The sequence below is a fragment of the Telopea speciosissima genome, chromosome 8 (assembly GCF_018873765.1).
Source record: "Telopea speciosissima isolate NSW1024214 ecotype Mountain lineage chromosome 8, Tspe_v1, whole genome shotgun sequence".
In the NCBI taxonomy this organism is placed as follows: domain Eukaryota; kingdom Viridiplantae; phylum Streptophyta; class Magnoliopsida; order Proteales; family Proteaceae; genus Telopea; species Telopea speciosissima.
Window position 1 is genome coordinate 13,792,086 of NC_057923.1, and position 24,695 is coordinate 13,816,780.

The 24,695-nt window shown below is 39.3% G+C and overlaps 3 protein-coding genes across 5 annotated transcripts in view; 2 read left to right on the top strand and 1 right to left on the bottom strand.

Annotated features, from left to right (window-relative positions):
• LOC122670449 overlaps positions 1 to 24,557 on the bottom strand; it is a 28,517-nt gene extending 3,960 nt beyond the window's left edge. The window contains exons 1-3 of one of the 2 annotated variants that reach the window (XM_043867326.1): positions 24,532 to 24,557; positions 1,828 to 1,834; positions 111 to 263 (exon numbers count right to left, since the gene is read on the bottom strand). In XM_043867326.1, coding sequence (XP_043723261.1) covers positions 111 to 254 — 144 coding nt within the window. In that variant the 5' untranslated portion in view covers positions 255 to 263; positions 1,828 to 1,834; positions 24,532 to 24,557. Of the gene's footprint in view, positions 1 to 110; positions 264 to 1,740; positions 1,745 to 1,827; positions 1,835 to 24,531 lie in introns of both variants that reach the window. The other variant, XM_043867325.1, reaches the window with a different exon arrangement.
• On the top strand, positions 1,913 to 8,858 carry LOC122670443 (C2 and GRAM domain-containing protein At5g50170). 2 transcript variants are annotated; one of them, XM_043867319.1, is made up of 10 exons: positions 1,913 to 2,301; positions 4,161 to 4,196; positions 4,254 to 5,366; positions 5,499 to 5,681; positions 5,782 to 6,065; positions 6,448 to 6,564; positions 6,916 to 7,178; positions 7,314 to 7,488; positions 8,242 to 8,514; positions 8,621 to 8,858. In XM_043867319.1, exons 1-10 carry the CDS (start codon positions 1,941 to 1,943, stop codon positions 8,831 to 8,833), a joined length of 3,018 nt encoding a protein of 1,005 aa, XP_043723254.1. In that variant the 5' UTR covers positions 1,913 to 1,940; the 3' UTR covers positions 8,834 to 8,858. The 2 variants fall into 2 exon arrangements, with proteins under 2 accessions (XP_043723254.1, XP_043723253.1); XM_043867318.1 differs by having other exon boundaries at positions 4,161 to 5,366.
• LOC122670444 (protein JOKA2-like) lies at positions 14,375 to 20,237 on the top strand. The gene is made up of 7 exons (XM_043867320.1): positions 14,375 to 14,545; positions 16,410 to 17,662; positions 17,769 to 17,892; positions 17,983 to 18,234; positions 18,324 to 18,473; positions 18,580 to 19,125; positions 19,919 to 20,237. The coding sequence occupies exons 1-7, from the start codon at positions 14,525 to 14,527 to the stop codon at positions 20,039 to 20,041; spliced, it is 2,469 nt and encodes an 822-aa protein (XP_043723255.1). The 5' UTR covers positions 14,375 to 14,524; the 3' UTR covers positions 20,042 to 20,237.
• Positions 24,558 to 24,695: the final 138 nt, after the last annotated feature.

A 24,695-nucleotide genomic window follows, 5' to 3' on the forward strand; every position in this document is an offset into this window, starting at 1 on the left:
ATGATACAGGTGGTTTCGTTCCTTCTAAATCTTCGTCACATATATACTGTAATATATTTGAGAGAAATGTTCAAAAGGTGAGGGGGGAGGGGAACGGAGGAAAGGAAAACCTTTTCTTCGAGATCGGCCTCTTCCATGGCGAGGAGGAGTTCGTCGCTTTGCGGGTGGGGCCATTGAGATGGAAGTAGAACAGAGGAAGGGATCATGCTCGTCGAGGCCGGATACTGTTTCATGAAAGCCGGAAACTGTAACATTCTCTTTCCCTTCGAGCCACCCTTTTTCAGTTTTCTCTCTCTCTCAACTTACTTACTATTTCGCTACTGTCTTCTAATCTTTCTCCTTTTTCGCTCGTCCACTGCGTTTCAAGATTCAAATGCTACTATAGTGAATTCTCCAGTAATCAGATCCTTCTCAGGGTTTTAAGAAATAGAATCGGGGATGGAATCAGTCAGTGACCATTTTGATCCGGATTGATTCGCGATCGGTTGGAATCGGCTCCAAGAACTTAGAATCAGTTCTCAGATTTAAAACATAGGGAGAATGTTCTAGGGGGCGCAGGCTGCGCCCCGACACATGGGGGTGGGTACAATGACCATCCCTACCCCCTGAATGGTAGACCCATGTGTCTGAACACAGCCTGCGTTGTGGCACAGATAACATAAATCCTAAAAATAATATGAAGAATTTCTGAGGTTTAGATTGCGAATAAGCCGTACCAGATCGGTTGGAATCAGAAACAATCACATTGGAAATCAGTCCCGGCCAGATTGGGTATCAATTTGAATCGATCTGATTTGAAATGGTCGATTTTTAAATCACTTTTTATTATTATAAAGCATACGGGATGAAAGGTCCGGTCGGGTTCGATCGATCTTGGTTGAGCCTAACCGGACTTAACCAATTTCAAACCCTACACCATGGCCTCTTGTATAGCTAATTGGGCTTAGCTTGGACGGACATGGTATGGTTTACAAACGGTCGGTCAAGCTAGTATAGATTTCAATCACAACTAACATGGACATTTATTGATTGATTGATACGACACCAATAACTAAAACTGTGTCAGCATCCAGGCTTAGCGAGGGTTCCGAGAGCCCATCACATGAGGATTGGGCTCCTCTCCTTGGAGGGCATAGCCCAATGATGCCCAATGAAGCATCCAATTGCTGGGTTGTGTTACACACATCTCGATTGGCTGACTGAACAGATGCTGAGATGTGTGCGGCACAGCCCAACCGTTGGATGTCTCATTGGGTGATGCCCTTCAAGAAGAGGAGCCGAGTCCATCACGTGATCCGAGTCCAACGGTCCACATGCCCAATGGTAAATCCGGTTCGGTCTAGCTTTTATGTGGCCAACCCGAAACTCAAAACGAAAGATTCCCGCTAACCCGTAAACTTTATTGAAAAAATAGAAAGGCCAATTCCCGCAACAGATTAGGATTAGTACTGATTACAGATAGTCTTTAATATGAGATTGAAGGATCGATCAGATGATTCAGATCATCGAAGGAGAGGAGAATTGGAGAAATGAACTGAACGGTTTCTTCACCTGAAATTTGAATTCCCCATAAATTTTTATTCTCTCATTGCCGTGTCTCTGCAGCATTAAAATCAACTCTGGAGTTGCAAGTGAGGACTTTGATGGTGGTTTACTTTTTTTAATTTTTCTTCCTCTATCTCTGACCCTCGTGTCGCTTTTCTTTCTCCTCCACGTAGCTCTATCAGGCTTCGCCAGCACTTCTCTTCTACTTTGCCGACTGCCGAGACAACAGCCTTTCTTCTCCTTCTCTCTTTCTTTCAGGGTTCACAATCGATTCGCTTAAACCTCTCTCCTGGTTTTAGTATTTTCTGTTGCTTTTCAAATAAGGAGGAGAAGAAGAAGAAGAAGACTTGTAGTAGAAGATAGTAGAAGATAGTAGAAGGAACGAGTTGCAGGAGATGAGGTTGTACGTGTATGTGTTGGAAGCCAGGGATTTGCAGGGGACGGAATCAAAGGGGAATCTTTATGCGAAGCTCCAGGTTGGGAAGTATAAGTCCAACACCAGGGTTGTTAGCAAAGCCCTGAACCCCGTGTGGAATGAAGAATTCGTTTTCAGGGTCCATGACATTGACGAAGAGCTCGTTGTATCCATCTTTAACCAACGTGATGACCACGGCTTTTTCCATGCCTCTGCGGATTTATTGGGTGGAGTTCGGGTTCCTGTCTGGTCGGTCGTCGGTGAAGACAAGCAGACACTGCCTCCTACTTGGTTTTCACTCGAAAAGCCCAAGACCGGCAAATTCACAACCAAAGACTCTGGTTAGAACCTCTCTGTTTGTCTTGTCCTTCTCCTCCTAGTTCATTTTACCCATGTTTTGGTCATTAGTTACTCTGCTTCTTTTTCTTTTCCTTTTTCTTGCGATGCTCACTATTAACAATTTTGTATGCAATCACATGGGAGAATGTTCTCTGTGCCGCAGAGCGGGCTGCGCCCAGGCACATGGGCAGTCTGTACAAGGGCAGGGTGGTCATTGTTCCCACCCCATGTGCCAGGGCGCAGCCTGTGCTGCGGCAGAGAGAACAGCGCCCCACAAATTATTGGGAAAAAAAAGGAGAATGGATCATCTGTGCGTACCAACAGGTGAACGTACTGTTATGGCAGACATGGCAATGCTGACCAGCTTAAGGGCCCATTTGCCAAATACCTAGAGGACTCTGGGATAGTTGGTCAGTTTATTATACCAGGAAGTCTTGAGCAAAATGGTGTCGTTGAAAGGCATAATCGCATTGGTGAGGAGTATGGTTAGTAGGACAAATTTATCTAAGTTTTTATGGGAGAGGCTTTGAAAACTACTCTTTATATCCTTAATCGTGTACCTACTAAACCCAGTTTAAACCATCTTAGAGTTTGGGGTGCCCTGCAGAAGTAAAACTATATCATCCGACTTTGAACAAGTTGGATCTCAGGACTATTCATTGCTATTTTGTTAGCTACCCAGATCATTCGAAAGGATATAACTTTTATAATCCCTGAGGAGACACTAGGAATTTAATATATGTCCAAGTGGGAGAATGTTAGAATTTTAATCCTATTGGGTTTAATATTCCAATATTATGGACTAATATTTAATATTCTAAACTCAGGCTAATTATAGTATTGGTCTAATTAAGGAGGTCATTAGGTCATATTAGGAATCTATCTGACCACATTAAAGCCAGTCCACATAGGATTCTTAATATAACCCAATGACCTTCTTAATTAGACCAATACTATAATTAGTCTGAATTAAGGATATTAAATATTAGTCCATAATATTAGAATATTAAACCCAATAGGATTAAAATTCGAACACGTACATCTCAGAGCCAATCACATTTTAATTTTGTTTCCATAAAAACCCCTTCTCCCCTTGTAAATGGCAAAAATAGGATAGGTGGTTGGCTCTCGCATGTATGTTCTCCTTTTGTTGGTACGTGCAGAGGAACCGAACTCAAAAAATAACCCTATTCCCACCTTTGAGTAAAGTAAAATAAAGAATGTGTTAGCACATGAACAATAACTGGGAATAGTGTCCATGGGTTGAGGTATCGAGCGATATGTACCGGTTTTACAAATGACTGATCCCAATACTGTGCCAATACCGTATTGGTGACACAGTACGGACAATGAGTAAAATGGTAAAAAAAACCATTGAGAATCAGAGGCAAATTTGTCCGATATGACCGATCCGTGTTGGTACCTATCCGATACCGTATTGGTTCCCGGGTTGATGCATACCCATTCTGATACCTTGCGCTAAAACCATGATAGTCACTTGAATAGTAAATGTGAAGACATACACAGGCCCCCAACACAAATCTGGATGGGCGGGAAAATTCTTGAACTGCCATTTTTCATAAATTTTGATTTTTTTATGTAAGTTTGATCTTATTTGGTTTGTTAACTGCATGATTCTTTGCAAGGTAGCTGTTTGTATGTTAGTGTAATCCACAATTGCAATTTCGGTGGCAGTATTTAGGATAAACAGTTGTTTGTGACCATGGATGATAACTAGTAATCTAGCTTTACAGAATCAATCATGAATATTGGAGGGAAGATTCATCTCACTGATACCTTGATTATTGGATGTAAACAGCAACTGTTTTGTTGCCTGTAATATTTTTCTTAATCAGTGCAGGGAAGATTCTTCTCACTTTATCATTACATGGAGAAAATAACAGCAGTCTGGAGCCTCACCCTCTTTCTGTACAGTCAAGGCTCCACACTGCAAACACCAAAGATTCCGCATGCCCAGTCGAACAATCTCAAGATATTGTGAACTCTGCATCTCCATTCCAGAAGAAATCTGAGGGGAAGCAGTTGGTGAAGGCTATTGCAAATCGCTTGGAAAGGCTTTTCAATAAGAATGAGGAAGGTCTCACATCTGATTCAAGAAGTGAAGTTTGCTCAAATTCCGATTACGAGGATTGCATGGATGAACCTTTCCCTAGTTGCAGCTTTGAAGAAGCTATTGAATTAATGCAGTCCAAAGATGGGGAACAAGAAGTGCTGGACAACCTCCAGGGGGGCATCCTTCTTGACCGTTCCTATGTGGTATCACCAATAAATTTGAACACATTGCTCTTTGCCCCCAATTCCCAGTTCCAGAGAGATCTTGCAGAACTGCAGGGAACTACAGACTTACAAGAGGGATGTTGGACATGGAAATCAGTAAAGATTTCATGTTTAACTAGAACTCTTACTTACACAAAAGCGGCCACAAAATTAGTCAAGGCCGTGAAGGCCATTGAGGAACAAACTTATCTTAAAGCAGAAGGAAGGGAATTTGCAGTGCTGACAAATGTGGGAACACCAGATGTTCCATATGGAAATTGTTTCAAGATAGAGCTACTTTACAAGATAATGCCTGGGCCAGAGTTATCTTCTGGAGAAGAGTCCACTCATCTTGTTGTGTCCTGGAACATTAGCTTCTTTCAGAACACAATGATGAGAAGTATGATTGAAGGAGCAGCTCGGCAAGGATTAAGGGAGAGCTTTGAACAGTTCGCAGACTTGCTATCTCAGAATCTAAAGGAGGTTAATTCTGCAGAACTCTTAGGAAAGGAAAATATGCTGGCAACACTGCAAATGGATCACAAGTCGGACTTGGAGTTGGCAATTGAGTTCTTTTGCAATTTCACAGTAGTTTCAACGATTTTCATGATCTGTTACATCCTATTACATATTCTGCTCTCTGGGCCCAGTAAACTCCAGGGGTTGGAGTTTGATGGTCTGGATTTGCCTGACACTTTTGGAGAATTGATCACCAGCGGAATATTAGTTCTTCAAGTTGAGCGTGTTTTTAATGAGGTTTCACATTTTTTTCAGGCTAGACTGCAGAGAGGTAATCTTTTCTACAGCTTCCATTAACAGAGATTAGCAAATATATGTTTGAATTGAATTATTCCAGATAGTTTATTCTTGCTTATAAATATACTTCACCTATTGTTATGTTGATATACGCTCCTCCTAATAGGAAGTGACCATGGTGTCAAAGGCCAAGGTGATGGATGGGTGCTTACAGTAGCTTTGATTGAAGGAAATAACTTAGCATCTGTTGATTCAACTGGATTTTCAGATCCCTATGTTGTTTTCACCTGCAATGGTAAGAGTAAAACAAGTTCTGTCAAGCTTCAAACTCGTGATCCTCAATGGCATGGTATGATTTTGGATTTCTCACTATGTTGTTTAAAGATGAATTTTTTTTTCCCCATTCAGTGGAAAGTTTGTGCAATGGCTAATAGGGAGAGTTTATGTAGAGATACTGGAATTTGATGCTATGGAGGACCCTCCATCAGTGTTGGATGTGGAAGTTTTTGATTTTGATGGCCCGTTTGATCCAGCTGCTTCACTTGGTCATGCTGAGATCAATTTTCTAAGACATACATCTGCAGAACTGGCAGACATGTGGGTCTCCCTTAACGGAAAATTGGCACAGGCATCTCAGTCTAGGTTGCACGTGAGAATTTTTTTAGAAAACAACAAGGGAGTTGAAACCATTAAAGAGTACTTATCAAAGATGGAGAAAGAAGTTGGAAAGAAGGTAAAACTATTCTATCACAATTTTTATTTGTTTTCTAAAGTAGTCCATGACTCTCCTTTGGTCCTTGATCCTCGATAAACAAGACAATTCACATGGTCCACCAACTCATTAGTCCAGAGACTACACACAATTCAACTGGTGGATGTTATTGGATGGATTGACTTGAAAAGTATTCAAACACCAAGTGATGAGTAACTGGGAAGAGTCAAAATGATTTTAGTCAATGACCTATCCAACAGTCCTTGCTTTAAAAGGAAAACCTGGATCAATTAGTCAGTGGGTAATGTTACTTAAAATGGATGGGTATATGCTGAATGTTCTTCAAGCCCTTTCTTGATTTCTCTTCTAATGTATGGTTTTCTTCAAAATGCACATTTTGCAGTTGATTCTTCGGTCACCTTACAGGAATTCAATGTTTCAAAAGCTCTTTGGGTTGCCCCCAGAAGAATTTCTTATCGATGACTTCTCATGCTACTTGAAGAGAAAGATGCTTTTGCAGGTCCATATATTGCCTTACACTTTTTCAGGAATTTTCTGGTGATAGGCTGAGTAGAGTTTTTTGTGCCTTCTAGAGTCTAGAGGTTACATTACAGGGCTACGAATAAAAATGTTGTGATTCCTTCAAGTTATAAAGAGCATTTGACTGTCCATGTCTCATTAAAGTCATCTTTATAGAAGGGAACTCTGTACTTATGTATTTCCCAAAAGTGTGATTATTTTTATTACTTTTGGGATAATGCTCTGCTGGAGGCAGCGCTGGTGGGTTATCAAATTGACGTGTATAGCTGAGAGAGTTGATTCAAAGTTGTGAACTATAATTGCATGGTAATGAGATTGGTTGTTGTTGCAGGGTCGGCTCTTTATTTCTGCAAGAATAGTTGGGTTCTATGCTAACTTGTTTGGACATAAAACTAAGTTCTTTTTCCTCTGGGAAGACATTGAAGATATTCAAGAGATTCCACCATCACTTGCTTCAGTGGGTAGCCCATCTTTGGTCATAGTTCTGCATAAAGGCAGAGGTATGGATGCTAGATATGGTGCAAAATCTCAAGATGACGAAGGCAGGCTTAGATTCCACTTTCTATCATTTGGTTCATTCAGTGTAGCAAGCAGGTATCGTGCCATTGTGTCAGCTAGTATGCGTCAATGTACAAATACTTACGTGTATAACAATTAACAAATGATGGGTACTTTATTTCAATATAATTCAGTCCATTAATGTTTTGGCTGGCGACCTTTTATGGACAGGACAATCATGGCCTTATGGAGGTCAAGAACCCTGACCACAGAGCAGAAAGGGCAAAGAGCAGAAGACTGGGAAGATCAGGATGATAGATCTATTCTGGTTGAAGATGACGAGAGATTTTCTGGTTTTGAAGGCGCAACCATGTCCAAGGTTTACTCAGCAGAACACCCTTTCAATGTGAGTGGTCAATTGGTTGTTCTTTGATTCTCTTATTTTGTGATTGCCATTTACTTCTTTTGGTGGGTCTGGGTGATATTCGCCGGAAAGATTATACAGTTGATCTAATGTGTAAAATGCTTTGCGTGGGAGTCATTTAGGTGTCTCATAGGAATTGCGTGTGCCATCCTTTGAAAGTGAGTGGCCGTGCCCCATCTACTGTTATACCAGACTAATGTAGAGAAGTAGTCAACAACTAGGCTTTCCTGAATGAAAACAGTAGAAAAGAGTACAAAGATCTAAGAAAAAAATTTGGAAATTCATTTACCTATTTATAGACCTGAAATTTAGGGAAGTACTGGAGAAAAAGTTAGAAACTAAACCAAGTATTCTCAGCTGGTGCAAATACAACTGGAGCTAGGATTGATTCTCAACCTTTAGAAATGGGAGCTTTGACCTCCGTTTGCGTATCCATGGATGGGTAACAATGACAACAATAATGCTGATCTTAGGCTCGGTAGAATCTTTCTAGTAACAGCAGTTGAGTACCACATTGATCTTCTGTTTTAATTACTTTCTATTCTTCTTACTGGCCTTCAAAATGTCACTTCTGCTGCTACTACATCACAGACCCATGGAATTATGGACATTTTAATGTAGCATATGTCCACTTGGTGTTGCTTTCTTGTTCAGATGTCATCTTCCCTTTATTTTTGAACTAAAAGGTACTCAAATTCCTGTCATTTATTTTTCTGTTGAGGCTTTATTTTGCAGATAAAATCATTGATGAGACTGTTTGATGGAGATACTTTGGAACATAGTGTGATGGGAAAATCTGGTTGTCTGAACTATGCAACGACACCCTGGGAAGCCGTAAAACCTGAATTTTATGAAAGAGATATCTCATACAAGTTCAATCGCCATGTTTCAATCTTTGGAGGTGAAGTAACCAGCACACAGCAAAAATTTCCCATTGCAGATGGTAACGGGTGGATGGTGGATGAGATTATGACTTTCCATGAGGTCCCATTTGGTGATCACTTCCATGTAATAGAAGCTTATCTGTTTCTTCTTATTTGTTCTTATTTCCAATGCTGAAAGACATTTTCAGTCCCATTGAGCTTCCATAGTATTCTCTCTCTTTTATTTGCAGGTCCATTTGAGATATCAGATTGAGACGCGTGTACTTGGCACTGATTCATGCCATTGTGAAGTTTATATGGGGATAGCATGGCTGAAAGGCACCAAGTTCCGGCAAAGAATTGGCAGAAATATAACGGAGAAGTTTACCCGCCGTTTGAAGGAAATTTTTGAACTGGTAGAGAGAGAGATCCTTTTGGCAAATGCGCAGGATAGTTTAGCCTGACTAATAATGCACTAACAAGTTGCTTTTATTTGGTTCTCATTCTTTTTTATGTATTTGGTTTAATTCAGTTTAATTTGGTTCAGATTCGGTTTATTTGGTTTATTTTTTTATCAGATTAATTTGGTTCGATTCAATTCATTTTTTTTCCTGGTTCGGTATAATTTTAACGATTGGTTTCGATTCCGATTCTAAGTTAACACTCTTAATCTCATTCGCTCTCAACTTCCTTCAGGATTGTTTATGATTTGGCTGTTAGACCAGGTAAATCTCAAGTCCTTTTTATGGGTTGACCAAGTAAAACCCCGTAGTCCAAGTAATACATTGCAAGCCATATGAACCAGGAAAGATTGTAAAGTTTAGAGAATGGAGAATAGATGGAATATCTTCAGTGATTTTATTATCCATACGATGGTGCAAATATGTAGAACAAGGCAATCCCCTTGATTGAGGGAATCAAGGGATAAGATTTTACAAACATAGATGAAACAAATGTGGAAGGCATGTTGTCGTTGGAGTTGATGATGAGATTCTTTCACTAATTCAGCCAATATAACTAATATTCCCCCTCAAGTTGGAGCGTGAGGATTTCGAATCGGCAAGTTGCAAGTGAGATAGAACATGAGAAGTACAAATCGATCCATTTGGAGGCGTTCACGGATGACATGACAATCAATGTCGATATGTTTTGTTCATTCATGAAACACGGGATTAGCGGTAATGTAGAAGGCTACTCTGATAACATGTAAAGTTTAGAGAATAGAGAATAGATGAAATATCTTCAATGATTTTATTATCCATACAATGGTGCAAATATATAGAACATGGCAATCCCCTTAATTGAGGGAATCGAGAATAGGGAATCAAGGGATAAGATTTTACAAATATAGATGAAACAAATGTAGAAGGCATGTTGTGGTTGGAGTTGGTGGTGGGATTCTTCCACTAATCCAGCCAATACAGCTAATAAAGATTGGGGCCGTGAGAATCATGAAACCACTTCAGTCAGGTCTAAGGTTGGAGAAGAGTTGAGCTTAGGACCTATGAATCTATTAGTAATACCTATTAGGTTACTCAGATGGAATAAATTCCACTCCCTATAGGACAAATCATCAAAATTGCCCTCCATTTTTGTTTTTTTGTTTTTTTTTTGCCCCTAAAATTAATGGTTCACCAACCAGCGAACCCTTCCCCTTAAAAAAATGGTAACTTTTTAAGGGGAAGCGTTCCCGACCCTAAGGTGTTTCCTATGCCATCTCACATCTTTGATTTTTATTCATATTTTTAAGAGAGAGAAACGGGGAGATGGAGGAGAAGGAATGAGGTGTTGCGGAGAGGGAGAGAGAGTGAGAGCATGGGGATGAACGGGTGCTTGTTAAATTTTATATGTTTTTAAGATTCGAAATCTCTTTTTTTGTTTCCCTTTTCTTTCTGTAGTGCATGCAAAAGCAAGGGAACTTTCTTTAATCCAACATTCCTCACAAACAAGAGGGATGACTAGCTTATAAGTATTAATAATGGGACTTATAAGGGATGTGGATTCAAACATAAAGTATCCTTCCTTGGGGATGTCCGCCTTCACACATGCGGACCAGGCTGGGCTGGGGTCGGCTGTGGGTCAATCTTATTTTTATACGTATACCATATATTGATACTGATAATGTACCGGTTTATCTGTGTCAAATTGTATCGAATAAATTCGATATGGTATGAGTGTATTCATACTAGTACCAGATATCATATATCGATATCGATATCGTACTGATTTATCTGTATCGAACCATATTCAATATAGTATAAGTATGAGATACTTGTACCGAGTTGGTATTCGATACAGTGTTGGTGTGGACAAAACAATGAAAACACATCATACCATACCGATGTCTATACCGAACAATACCGAATAGATACAGTACGGTATCGATATGAGGTATATGTGTAGCGTACCAGAGTACCGAATACTGGATACCGAACTGATTGACACCCTTATTTGTACTAGTATTCTGAGTCAATATATTGAGTATAACTTTTGGGCTCCTTGTGTAATCATATTTAGAGGTGCATCTTATGTGATTAGAGAGTTGTTTTATCTTAGGCTCTCTTTATATGCTTTTATTTTTTATTTTTGCCTATTTAACAAAAATCATTTGTGAAAACCATTTTTGGTCAAAGCATAAAAGTTGTTTGGTAACTACTATACAGAATAGATTGTAAACAAAGAAATATGTTTGGCATACCTATGTGCATAATAGTTTTTTGAAGTGGGTGGGTGGAGAGATGCCACCTTTACCCATCTTCCTTCTCAAAGCATTAGGGGAGGAACAATAAGTTTGATGAGATGGTGCATCTATACCAGGGAAAGGGTGGGGAAGGAGTATTGATGTGGATATCAGTTTGGAAGCTCAGGCCATGGAGAATTTGGAGAAAGATAAGGAGTTCCTCATGGAGCAACAGTTCTAGTCTCTGTTTATTCTCGACTCAAATGAGTATAATTTGTTGTAAGTTGTGCTTGTGTGAAAGGTTCTTCTGGCTCTTCAAACTTCTTCAGTGTCTACTGCTCTGGAATGGTCTCCGTGACCATCCGGGCCGATTGCGCGCATCAACATCATCTTCTTCTTCCTCTATGGTGACCGAACCTCATGGCCTTCATCTCCTCCTACTCCGGTAATGGAAGCTCTGACCTAACCTATCTCCTTCCCTTGTTCGCTGTTAATGGCGATCGAGAGCCCCACCTCCTTACTCTCTTGTACTTTTCCTTCGAAAAAAATCCCTAGTATGAGGTACTATCATATTCTCTAATATCTTCTTTCTTCTCTGTTCCTCAACCTTGGCCACATCCCTATGCTCTCACCATATCATCTTTTCCTTCTTTAAATTCATCTTCCTTCCCTCATCCACCCAATATCTAACCAAGCCCTGACCCACATCGTTTTTTAATCCCCAATATTAGGTGCATTTAACTCAAGTCGTGATTGTAGCATCCCCATGTCTGGATTGAGGATTATGTGAGGGGTGTCTCGAGTTCCTGATGGAAGCTGAAGCAACCCCCATATCTTTTCTAGGTTAAATTGTCGTCTATAGGGTATTTAATCGAGTTAGGATTTTAATCTAACTGTTTCTAGTCGACAATAAGGAGTTTGAAGGTTTTTATTTGATTCTTGAAGAAACAAAAGATTGCTGATATAATCTTTGGAGATCAGATGCCAAACCTTTAATCCTGAAACCAGCAAAGCCATTTGGGAAGACAGTTACCTTGGGGTCTTCAACCTTTGATCTCGTTGCCTGACTTCGTCTTCTTCGTCTTCTTCTTCCCCTCCTCTGATTTTTTCTTCTTTATTTCCTTTTGAAAAAGAAGAAGGATCTATGGTTACAAGTTTAATATCTAATTCAGATCTGGACTTTCTTCTTTGCTTCAATTTTTTATCTTCAGTTTTTCAGCAAACAAGAGATAAAACAAACTGAATCTGTTGCAGGAAAAATAAGAAGATGAGGGGGTGGGTAGGGTTGTAGGAAAAATAAGAAGAATGGGAAGTGGCGAATAGGGTCGCAGGAAGAAGAAGATGAGGGGACGGGTGGAGTTGCAGGAAAAATAAGAAGAATAGGAAGTGATGATGGGGGAGGAGGAGAGTCGATATTTCTAATTCAACAATGAAATGAAATTATTACCTTTCGATTTTGGGACCTATGAGCACGTGCTCATTAAAGTCCCGGTATATTTGATTGAAAGTGATTTTCAATCAAAAATCATAAACACCTTTCAATCTATTTTAAATAGAAACAGGCTCCATAAACGATAACAAACACAACCAAAAACGTTTTTTGAGGCAAAAATCAAAAATAAAAACTATACCAAAGATGGCCTTAGAGGTATAAACGAATTGTCAACCCAGTTTACACATTTTCGGACATTTAAAACCTTAACGACAATATCATTCTAATTAGATTCAACTCAACGGTCGTCAACTTCAACAGAAAAGGAGAAGATACTTCGGTGTTGTGCATTTCTACATCAACCAATACAAGAATATTTCGGCCATATACTCTGCAACTTTACTACAGATAAGTCTTATATCTATTGCTCATTGTATTACTTTACAATAGTACTAGATGAAGAGGATGAATTCTAAGGTTGGTTCCATGGGGCTTCATGAGTCTAGGCCATCGTTGCACCAGCTTTGGTGTCTCAATGGTGGAGAACAACCAGGGAGTAACTGCTCATTAAAAAAAATAAAAAAAAAAACAGAAATTTTTGTTTGGGAAAGAAAATTTTCCACCATCCTCCAGACAGCAACAAGAAATCAAAGTCTGATGGTAAGAAACATGGAGATAGGGAATATGAAAAAAGTTTAAAAAACGATTGGATCGAGTTTCCCTCCACCCACGGGGATGCCATTCATCGAGAGGCGGGAGAGTGCGGGAATGGGTATGGAAGGGTATTTTAAAACAAACAAAAACCCTAGTAGGGGTTTGTAAACCCTAAGATGGTGGGTGAACCGTCCTCTATAGGTGAAGGAAAACTTTGTCCAAAATGATTTATCAAATATCTCAACACGTAATTTCTCTAAACATGAGTATAAATGTGTTGTTTACCTATTAAAACATTGGCTGGTGGCGTGCCCAGCCTTTTCCCAGATTGGGTATGCCATCAGTTTTTGGTAAACTAGTGGCATACATCAATTATAGGATTGGACATAGGAAGGTAAGGGTGTTTTTTCTAAAATTAGTAGAGGGAGCTAGGATGACATATGTTACCCACCTTGGTGGCGTGTTCTACCTTTTCCCTAAAACATATATCTATTGAATGTAAAATTGAGCCATTTAATGATCGATTTGATTTTTGATTTATTGATGATAATTCAGTCGAGCTGGTTGGTGTAGGCCTCCGAGTCCAGTTCCTCTGCATGTACGTACAAGAGCAAATACATTTGAGAGGTAACCACTAGTCCCATTTTTGCCATTTACAACAAAGACAAGTGGCTACCCCTCACATGTAAGTTCACCTACACAGTATGTGTAGATGATCCATTTTCCTCCCCAAATGGGGTACCCTCCCCTACCTATGGTGCATGAATGACAAATGTCCTTTTAATGTCATAAATACCCTTCATGCCCTCTTAAATGGCATCCAAAGGACCGGTACAGATAGGGATCTCGACTCATCGTCCATGACTTTAGTTCAGAGCGGGTGAAAGCAAAACTTTTCCCGCAGTTTTCTTGGGGAAGAAGGAAAGAAAAGCAATCGACTGGTTGTCGTCATCTCCCCTTCCTCTCCATCTTCTTTTCTTAAATGCTACTGGTGAGTGTAAGCAAGTCACTCGTTTGCATTACGAACTGAGGATTGAGTGGAGTTAAGGAGAGAAAGCTAAAATCGACGGTTCTTCTTCTTGTTGGAAAGCGCTTAAATCGGCTTATGGCTATGCATTGAGTGTTTCCAGGCGTTCAGCTTCAGACCGAGAGATCTCTTTCATTCTAAATATAATTCTTGTAATTATTATTCTTCCTTCGTTACTGCCGATCATCTCGCGCAGGCTTGGTATATTTGAACAATTTCTCTTCTTTTCCTCATATTTTTTCGTGTTAGGGTTAGGGCTTTTACTTCGTATCGTCTTCTTCAATTCACTGTTAGAGTTTCTGCGGCTTACTGGAACGCTTCATCGATCAATCCTTACTTCGGAGTGTTAACGTTCATACAACATGCCTGATTTAGTGATCAAGGTAATTTTTCCTCTTCTACGTAATTGATTTTATTTACAGGGCTGGAGACATTTCTGGTTTATATGTTCCTGCCTTTAAACGATGTTTCTGTAAACTTTTAAGATTGTTGTTTGCTCAAGAACAAGCAAAAATATTGGGTATTCGATTAGATTTTAAAATCTAATCTTAAAAGTATGGTATTGTCGAAACCATCAACTGGTCGAGGTATTGAGCTCTGAGGTTGCCTATTTTTGTGCATTTCTCTCCGTTATATGGTGGTTCTTTCTATTTTCTTTTTACAGAAATGTTTTCTTATCTGAATTTCTCCTGCACCACTTTTAAATGAATGAGTTCCCCCCCCCCCCTCCGTGGGTTTCTATCGATCATCTTTCTTACCGTGTTATTGTCGTAGTACGAATGATCCCTACTCTCTATCCAAACGTACCTACTTTCTCAAGTCATGTTGAATTTAATTGTTTTAGCATACTTGGTCGAATATTGTTGCTGGGATTCGCTTTTCTAGTCCCTTGTTGCTCTAACAAATGTGCTTTATGCTATTTAAATTTGTGACGTGAAGTTGTTTTTAGAATGCCACATAGTGAATCCTTTACTTGATGATTGCACTGCCTATGAAGTTATTTTATGCCAGAGTGAGCCAGGGTGAGTTAAATTGCAATATTTATTTGCAGTGATCAGAATCATTTGAATGATAAGATTGGATTTGGAGGCCTGTATGCCCAGCGTAGATCGTTGTTGAACCAATTAAATTGTGTTGCTTGTTGAATTGAATGGATCGCAATAGTCTGATTCAAAAGGAAGACTACTGTTGTTTTACCTTTGACCTACTTTAGTTTGACCACGAAGTGAAGCCAATGAGCCTACTTAATTTGCTCTATTTGGATTTCAGAATGATGCTATATTTATCCTGATGGCTTAAATTTCTTGAAATCGTTCTATTTTCCATCTGGCTATGAAAAAATATTTCTGCTTTATTAGATTAGATGGGGAACCTGTGATCAGTGTCGATATTTGAATTTGAGCATTGATCAATCTAATATGTAGTTCCCTTTCAGTTCCTTTGGAACGTGCTTCCATTGTAACATTACCTGAACATTTGAAAACCAAATTTGAATTTAGCTGACGTTCATTTCTGAATCATCCCATTCTATGTAGGTAAAAGCCATGGATCACCCAGGTGGGTGATCTTCCAAATTCACGCTCCATCACACAACCCTTCTGTATATTAGTAGTAACTTATCATTCTGTTCTTATCTGTTGTTCAGTTACATGATTAGGTGGCCAAGTTGAAAGCAATGCTTAAATCATTTGAAAGATGCTCTTCTTTTCCAAGTGCTGGTTCTCAAATACTAATACAAAAAGTGTTAGGTCTCAAATCGTAACCAGAAGAAAATTTTAAATTAACAAAGAATTCAAAATGAAGCAAAGTTGAGGTCTATAGGTGTGATTTTTTTCTCATATTTTGACATTAAGGACTTTAATTCCCTTGGTTGAGAAATTGAGATTGCTGTACTTCTACTATCCCTGTTTAAAATGTGAAGGTATGTACATCTAGTTGGTGCTGGCCATATACCTTATGTGAGTTTTGACTGAGTTTATAGACAACCTACGGTCTTTCATAATTGTACTGGATTTTCCTTTTTATTTCATATCTATTGTCCGTTATGAGTAGAAAGATTTTTCTTATTAAAATAACAACAATTATAAAAGTATGAATAATAATAGTAAGAAGAAGACAAAGCAATTATTATAATTGTTGATGTACCTGGTATTTCACTGCATGGTTGTATCTCGCTTACACCTGTGGTCTGATCAGCTGTGAGATATTATGTATTCTAGTTCTTCACTTGTTTGGGTATTGGTTCAGGTGAAGTATGGGGATACACTTCGACGCTTTTCTGTGTTCGTTCAGGAAGATGGCTCCGTGGATCTCAACATGGCCCTATTGACGGCAAAGATCTTTAATCTCATTAAGTTTGCTCCTGATGCTGATCTTAACCTCACATATATTGATGAAGACCAAGATAGTGTAACACTTGTTGATGATGATGACCTGCATGATGCCTTTAGGCAGTGTCTCAATCCGCTGAGAATAAATATATTGCGGAATGGTACTGGAAATGGAAGATATGACACAAAATCTAGTGGAAGTTCAACCCCTAAGAGATCACCCTTCATCCAGGGACCTTCATTCGCAAACATCAATTCTGCTATTACTGAAGTCATGAAACCTGTACCAGAGCCATTCCATGATGTACTCTCAAAGCTCTCTTATGATTTGGCTGCAAAGGCTGCATCCTCTGTTCCACTGATGACTGAGCTTGTTGAGTGCTTGTCAAAGTTAGGACTCAATAACCTGAATTCAGTTTCCCAGTGTAATGATGATGCACATTCAAGCACACAGGGTGTGGCTGCTGAGAACCCTGTTGGCTTCAGAGTGGCTGAGGATCTGGAATCTTTAAATAAATCAGCACATGTTCAGATTGCTAAAGTTTCCAACGCAAACTTAGCAGATGATAAAAAAGAGTGTGACAGTTGTAATATTACCAGAGGTGTGGGGACCTCAGTTCCTAAACCTGCTACTTCTGTGGATCTTAATCTGGATCCAAGAGATTCTATAGCATCAGGATTTTCGGCTACTGGTTTCACTGTTCCTGCAGCTTTGGGACATAATGATATCAGTGGCAAAGGAAAGGACATCCAGAATGAGCATATTGGTAATCTCAGTGGGAAGCCAGTTGCTTTTAGAAGCGCATTTTATACATTACCTGATCATCAGGTGCATATTAGCCCCCATCCATCTCAAGCTTCAAACACAGCCAAGCTACCTCTCTCAGCAATTAATACCCAAGGTGGTTCAAGTGTCTTGGGTGGAGACAACAACAACAAGCAACTTCCTACTGGTTTTCGGCATTCTTCTGTATCACAGGTTGGTTTCAATCCCCAGAGCAAATGCCCATTCAGGGGGGAGAGTGGAGTGGAATCCTCTGATGTTGTGCCTTCTGGTGGGTACTATCGTTATCACCCATCAAAAAGGAGCGGCAGAATCTTCCACAAGGGTGTTAGGTGCGATGGTTGTTTTGTGTATCCAATAACAGGCCCTCGGTTCAAGTCGAAAATGTAAGAGTGGCAGAGTTTCCATATCTCTTGTTCTTTATGTTAGTTACCAGGGCAGTTAGTATCATTTACAGTGCTAATGATTTACTTTGGGATCTCATTTTGGCAGGAAAGAAGATTATGACCTGTGCAGCATCTGCTACTCAGAAATGGGCAACAAGGATGAATATATTAGAATGGATCGTCCAATGCCATTCCGGTCTCCACGGTTATTTAAAAAGCTCTATGATCCTGTATGTGGAGACATGATCTATTTATACTAATGATTTTTATGTACGTTCATTGTACAGTGACCTATTTAACTCTCTTCCTCTGTCTTTCAGCGCCATCGGTTTCCAGAACCATCGTTACCACACATGATGCAAGTTTGTAAGGTGAAACCATGCCGACAAAAGCTTGACAGTTGCTTCGTTGAAGATGTGAATGTTATCGATGGAACTATGATGGCCCCAGAAACACAATTTACTAAGATATGGCGTATGCGGAACAATGGTACTATTGCTTGGCCCCGTGGAACACATCTTGTATGGATTGGGGGGGACCAGTTCAGTGATAAAGTTTTGGTGGAGTTGGAGGTTGGATATTAGTTTCTTTGCTGTTTAGTTTGCAGTTTCTGTGTGTTGGGGTATTTGATTCTGTTAATAAATGCTCGTAACTTGTGCAGATTCCAGTGGATGGCATCCCTGTGGATAAAGAACTTGATGTTGCTGTTGATTTTAGAGCTCCTCAACTCCCCAATGGTTATGTGTCATACTGGAGGATGGCGTCACCATCAGGCCAGAAATTCGGGCAGCAAGTTTGGGTCCTCATCAAGGTTTCATTAATCACAGTATCACACCATTTAATCCCTCCCCCCTTTTTCTCTTTGAAGGACAAACTTGTGATGATTTAGTAACTTTTTTTCGTTCATGCTGGTGCAGGTAGATGCTTCTTCTCAAGAGGGCTCAATTGCTAGTAGTTTTCATGGCTTGAACTTGAACTTGCCCCCCGAATGCAGTGGGGCAAAGGGAACCGAGATCATTGATGTGAATGTTGAGCCGGCAGATAGTAGCTCTCTAGGGACTGGACGCTCTACCGTTGAGATGGAATTAGTGAGGCCTGTCTTAGACAAACACCCAAGCAAGGATCAAGCACTTGAGTTCCCTGTAAATGACAGCTTACTTGTTGGCAGTTGGGTTTTTGGTCCTGTCAATCCAGGAATACCTGCTTCAGTATCTTATCCAATCATTGATATCTCCGAAGGGCTTTCTGAACCTTTTTCATTGATGGATATGGAAACATCAGCTGGAGAGTCTGAGGCTGAAGTTGAAAAAACCCTTCTGAAGGAGCTTGAAGAGATGGGTTTCAAGCAGATTGACTTCAACAAGGAAATCTTGAGGATGAACGAGTATAACATGGAGCAGTCTGTTGATTATCTCTGTGGTGTTGCAGAGTGGGATCCAATCCTTGAGCAGCTGCAGGAGATGGTAAGATAATGTTACTTTTGAGTTTTAACTGAGAAAATATGGAACGGGACTGCTATCTTCAGTCTCCATATATTTACAATGTGAAGCAGAAAGTGCATGGCATAGCATAGAGTTATATGCCATCTAGCAGTGTGTGTTGGTCGTTCTGACCACTGGATCTGGTTATATGAAAATTCCCTAGGTAGACCATGTGGCAACTTGGTGGCCTATGTCAGTCCCTTTGTTTTTGTTCTTTAATTGGAGTTCAATTTTTTTTAGACAATTATCAAAGCATTTTGCGTGGGCATGTCTAATTGGAGCAACAGTCCACCCATGATCGGCTGATGATGTGGACATGTTCATGAAGTTAGGTGTCTAGAGGCACTGCCATGTGGCAGAAACAATAGTTTTTGTGTGGAACCTACCTAATATGTATCCTTTTGACTTTGTTTATTGGTTTATATTTGAGCAACACTGATAAGGTGCTTTGTTCTTGGTGTGGCCTGGCCTTCTCTACATGGACAGTATCAAGGAGACTGCCCCTCCCTGCTGGACCACCTTTTAACTACCCTGTATAGAACCAGGGAAAATGTTTGAACCCTAGAGTTGCCGTAGGACTGCACTGATTCTTTACGAAGGCAGGTCAAGGAATGGTAAAGAGATGAAGCTGCCTCCTTGGCCTTTTTTTCTGTGGCGTAATTTGTAGAGGTCTCTGCCTGTTAATGTGAATGTCGGCTTGGAAGGACCCAAAGGAGGGTTGGTTTTTAATTTCTTGGCTACAGACTGATGGGTTGGAAATTTGGGTTTGGTGCAGGGATTCTGCGACAGAGAGACAAATAAGAAGTTGCTGATTAAGAATGGTGGAAGCATCAAGCGGGTTGTCATGGATCTTATTGCAGGAGAGAGCCGAGTAGAAACCTCTCCACCTGCCTTTTAATGTAGATAGCTAGTATCAGGGACGATGAATGTCTTATGTGTTAATTTGGAAACATTTGAAGCTGGTGTATAAAGGATGTTGATGTTTCTGTTTATTCTGCATTTATGAAGAAACTTGGGAAGTTATTAAACATGACCTAATTGGTGATCTAGTAAGGGACATTTTCATTTTAGTAGAAAGATATTTATATAGTGGTTGACTTTGGCTTCACAAATATGTGGAGCCAGTTGCAGTTATACAATGTCTATGTTTTCTGGTGTGCTTCATGTTTCTTCATGCAGGAAGCCATTAATGCTATACTTCAAGGGGGGTTAGGTCTCCTTCATCTACGATCAAGAGAGAATCACTTCATTCATGTGTTCTGGGTGTGGGAAGGATAGTTCGAACTTTCGTATACAAAATATTATATAGTTTTCTTTTCTACCCTGATTAGGGTAAAAAGATTATGCTGGTCTATTAGGTATAGTTATGGGCCTAATGCATAATACAGGTGGGTGTGACTTGTACTTTTGGCCTGAGTATATAATACTATGCTTGGCATGTCAAGAGTCGAAGACTAACTTCCTATCAAGGTAATAGGTATCGGTGTTCATATTGGTTTTGGTTAAAATAATACTGATACAAATCGGCTGAAATCAGGCCATAAAGAGCCAGTATAGGATCCAACTTCCAATACTGATTATTAAAACCATGTTTCTTATGCCCTCTTCCTCTAGTCCTTGTAATTTGATTCAGCACATAAAATTTAAAGTAAAAAAAGTGTTTGTAATTTGATTCTAAGTGAAATATGGGTCAAGGCTTTTATTGAATTTACTAGACCACACAACTTTCGTCCTGTGCTCCACTCTTTCTATTCACAGTGGTTTTATTTTTCAATTGATGTAAATGGTTGTGTTCGGAACAGAATAGGGTTTTTCGGGAGTTATGATGTTTTATTCACGACGGACAAAGTCCTTCTTGCAAGAGCATCTGCTATAACATTAGCAGTTCTTGAAATAAACTGGAAGATACGGGACTCAAAACAACTTACAAGATTCGTAATATTTGATACTATGAGACAAATTACGAAAAGGAAATCATAGGACCAAGTACAACTAAAGTAGCCTAAGCTGATTAGGAAGGATCAAATTCTTTGGAGCAATTGAGTTCATCTTTGAAGTTGAGTGGAGGTCGGCACAAGATTGAGAATTGAGACAACACCAGACATCACATTAAGAGAATGGTTGATGTTTCTTCCTCAAATCTTCATGATATCAAAGGACCCTTTTGGTTCACACCAGTTTGCATACTGTCCCTATTGTGGTCCACTGATTGAAACAAACTTGGTCAAAAAGAATGAAAAGAATGAAGAATCACATAGATCATTCTTTTGAATTATTTTAGAGGTAGGCACGCCACATGATTTATGTTGGCGAAATTTTTCCTTCACCCACGGCGAAAATTTTTCTTTTTGTTTTTTGAGGGGTTGGGGGGAGAGGGAGTTTCCCAAAGTTTCAATATTCGGAGTCTCTTCAGTCGGAGAATTAAATTGGAATCGGACGTGACTGATCCCGATTCGAAACATTTTGAGGTGGCCGCTTCTAATGTTTTTTAGACCCAAATCGCTGGATTTCAAATCTGAAGGGCTGATTCTAGGGTTTTTGGGACTGATTCTAGGACAGAGACCGACCCCCAATTTTGAATATAAAATCTTTGGGTATTCTCTCTTCGATATTTTTAATATTGCCCACAGCAAGTTCTCTATCAATAATGAATATCTAGTAAGGTAATAATCATTAATGATAAAATATATTCCAAGGGACCAATTTGGTTTTTTATTTTATTTTTTTGTTTTGTTTTTTTAACAACTTGGTTCCATGTTATATAATTAATTAATGTATCCTTAACATCTACAAGAACTAACTAATAATTATATTAAGGTGGTGCAATATAATATTAGTTAGGGAACGGCTATTCCTGCTCCTCAATTTTGCTAGCAACCCTAAATTTGGCATCTCCACCTGCCTTAATGGGAAATCACTTTTATTGAAAATATTAGAATTAGATATTGTATTACTTTTGGATTTAAAATACAATAAATGAATGAACTACTTCCATGCCTTCTATCTCGATTCTCTATACACCTTTTAGTAAGTTGACCCAATTTTAAAAATTGATATAACAGAAAATTTCTAACTAAATATAATATGTCATATTTCTTACATGAACCTTTCTATTTTTTTTGTGAAAGAAACTGATTTTTTCTAAATAAATAAAATATGTCATTATAATTTTTGGAATTGAGTTATGGGAAGGCATTCTTTGTTGGGAGTGGCCTCATGTTGGGACTTGGGAGTGCACATGGAAGCACCTTTCCAAATTGAAGCACCTTTCCAAATTTCAAATGGTATTTCTGTCTTTCATAAGTTGGGGTGGTCATTTCAACCCCCCCTTACACTTTCGAACAAAGTTCAAAGTTTTTTTTCCCTTGAATTATCTATGAACTTTTTTGCAGTGCTAGATTTACCCATATTTATAATAGAGTAAAAAGTTACATCAATAAGAGGGCTAGAGATGGATACATTCAATAAGGACTCGGATTTTATTGATAAGCAAGAGTATCAATATAAATACTATAGCTCATTATGTGAGAGGACATGAAAAGATATTCGCACTCCGACGTCATGGGGATCTTTTTTCCTTTGTAATATTTAGGATTTGGTGCTAATTACTTTTGGTAAGAACTTGAATTAAAATGTTAAAGGCTGTCAAAAGGGACCCTCCTTTCAAAATAAAGGAAACCAAATTAGGATTTAATAAATTGAGTCCAGCTATTAAAAGAAGTAGTTCCATGGTAGAGACGTTTGTAGTCTATTGTATGTTAAAGAACAACTTGCACATCTCTCTCTTGTATAGTTGTATAATATTTTCAATTCAAAGAGGAAAAAAAAAAAATTTCATCTTTTCTTCACAGGTAGTTGCAATTGCCATTCTCATAACTTTGAAGTTGTTGAATGCCAAAAGCTCAAGGACAATGGTGTGTGTGAGAGAGAGAGAGAGAGGTGGCCTTTTCTGTTAGAACTCTGGATAGAGGTACAGTATTGCATATGGTAGGTAACAGTCTCCCATTCAGTGACCAAACTTTTTACAATCTATGAGACTTTGACACTATAATTCGTGTCTACCAGTCTGTGCTTGAGAAGACAGAAGGGACCAAAATGTCAACATGGGAGAGACGTGGGGAGTGATATCCATCTCAATAAATTCTGTTAATTTTTATTTCAATTAAAATTGACCAAGTGATAAGATAAAGTATTAAAAAATTAGATCAAGTTTTCTTTAAATGATAGTAAACTTATGGTCATCATTACATTTGGATGGATGCTATGAAACAATGAATAGTATTTTGAACCACCTTAGGGTCTGGGGAGGGTTATAATGTATGCAGCCTTACCCCTACTTCACAAAGAGATTGTTTCCAAAGACTTGAACCCGTGACCACTTGGTCACAATGGAGCAACCTTACCGGTGCACTAAGATCCACTAAGGGTGTCAATTGGTCCGGTTCTAGGCTATCGGTCTGGAGTCTTAGCGGTTCCGGCTCTAAGGTGTCAAGACCATAGCCGGACCAATAAGTTTACCGGATCTAAATCTAAGACCCAGGACCGTTAACTAATGAGTGGTCCGGTTCCGGTTCCTAATCGGTTCCAAATACAAGGACAATGAGAATTTCTCTAGAAAAACGAGAGTTTCATCATACATAGATATAGTCTTGTAGAGCCTAAAACAAAGACATTGATTCATATACTAGCTTTAAGAGTTCAAAATTTCTATTTCAAACTAAACTCATGTACTAATGACTTAAAGAACAACAAAAGAGCGCCAGTTAAAAGTCTCAAACAAAGTAATGTTATTAATAGATTAGGGTTTAAAGCCTTTTAGGGTTTTAGAGATCTAATTTTCCATTCAATTTATTTACATATCATCCAGTTCCAACGGTTTTGGTGCTACCAGATCCTTAATGGGCTACCGGTTCTAGACCCGTTGGGAGACCCGGACCAAAACCGTCCCAGACTAATAGTATATCACGAGGACCAAATCCGTCCCAATAAGCTATTGGGTGGTCCAGTTTCATTTTTATCGGTCCGAATCGATTCCAATTATCGGTTCTGATCCTAAATTGACACCCCTAAGATCCACCCTCATACATTTACCTAGTAGATAAAAGTTATCCGTCTAAAAACCTCTCCAAACATTGATGTTTAGAAATATTTTTATCAAAAAAAAATTGGGAAAAAGAAGCATGGGATTCATCACACTCACTCCCTTGGAAAATTAACTCCAGCAATTCCTTGTCTGGTCCAATACCCTAGTGCTTGTAATAAGATGATGGGGGTAGACCCCACCCGGGCAATATGTTCGGGTAAAGGTGGAATGGTCATTGCGCCACCCCTGTTAGGGGTACTAGGGGAACTAGACCGAGCAGGAAATTGCGGGGATAAAGATCTGACTCTCTCTTTCTCTCTCTCTCATACACACGACCATTGTCCACATGCAAAAGGCTTCATGCTCCAGTGTATGATGCACGACCATGCACAAAATTTTTTTCCTTTTCCAAAATACGGGGAAACTTCCTAAGCTATGGGTGTACTCTCATTAAGATCATTCGAAAAGG

Coding starts and splice junctions, on each gene's coding strand:
- LOC122670443 (XM_043867318.1), top strand. CDS start 1,941: ATGAGGTTGTACGTGTATGTGTTGGAAGCCAGGGATTTGCAGGGGACG. Junction 7,179..7,313: donor TCATTCAGTGTAGCAAGCAG/GTATCGTGCCAT, acceptor TTTTATGGACAG/GACAATCATGGCCTTATGGA. Junction 7,489..8,241: donor CAGCAGAACACCCTTTCAAT/GTGAGTGGTCAA, acceptor TTTATTTTGCAG/ATAAAATCATTGATGAGACT.
- LOC122670444 (XM_043867320.1), top strand. CDS start 14,525: ATGCCTGATTTAGTGATCAAG. Junction 14,546..16,409: donor TGCCTGATTTAGTGATCAAG/GTAATTTTTCCT, acceptor GTATTGGTTCAG/GTGAAGTATGGGGATACACT. Junction 17,663..17,768: donor CCTCGGTTCAAGTCGAAAAT/GTAAGAGTGGCA, acceptor TCATTTTGGCAG/GAAAGAAGATTATGACCTGT.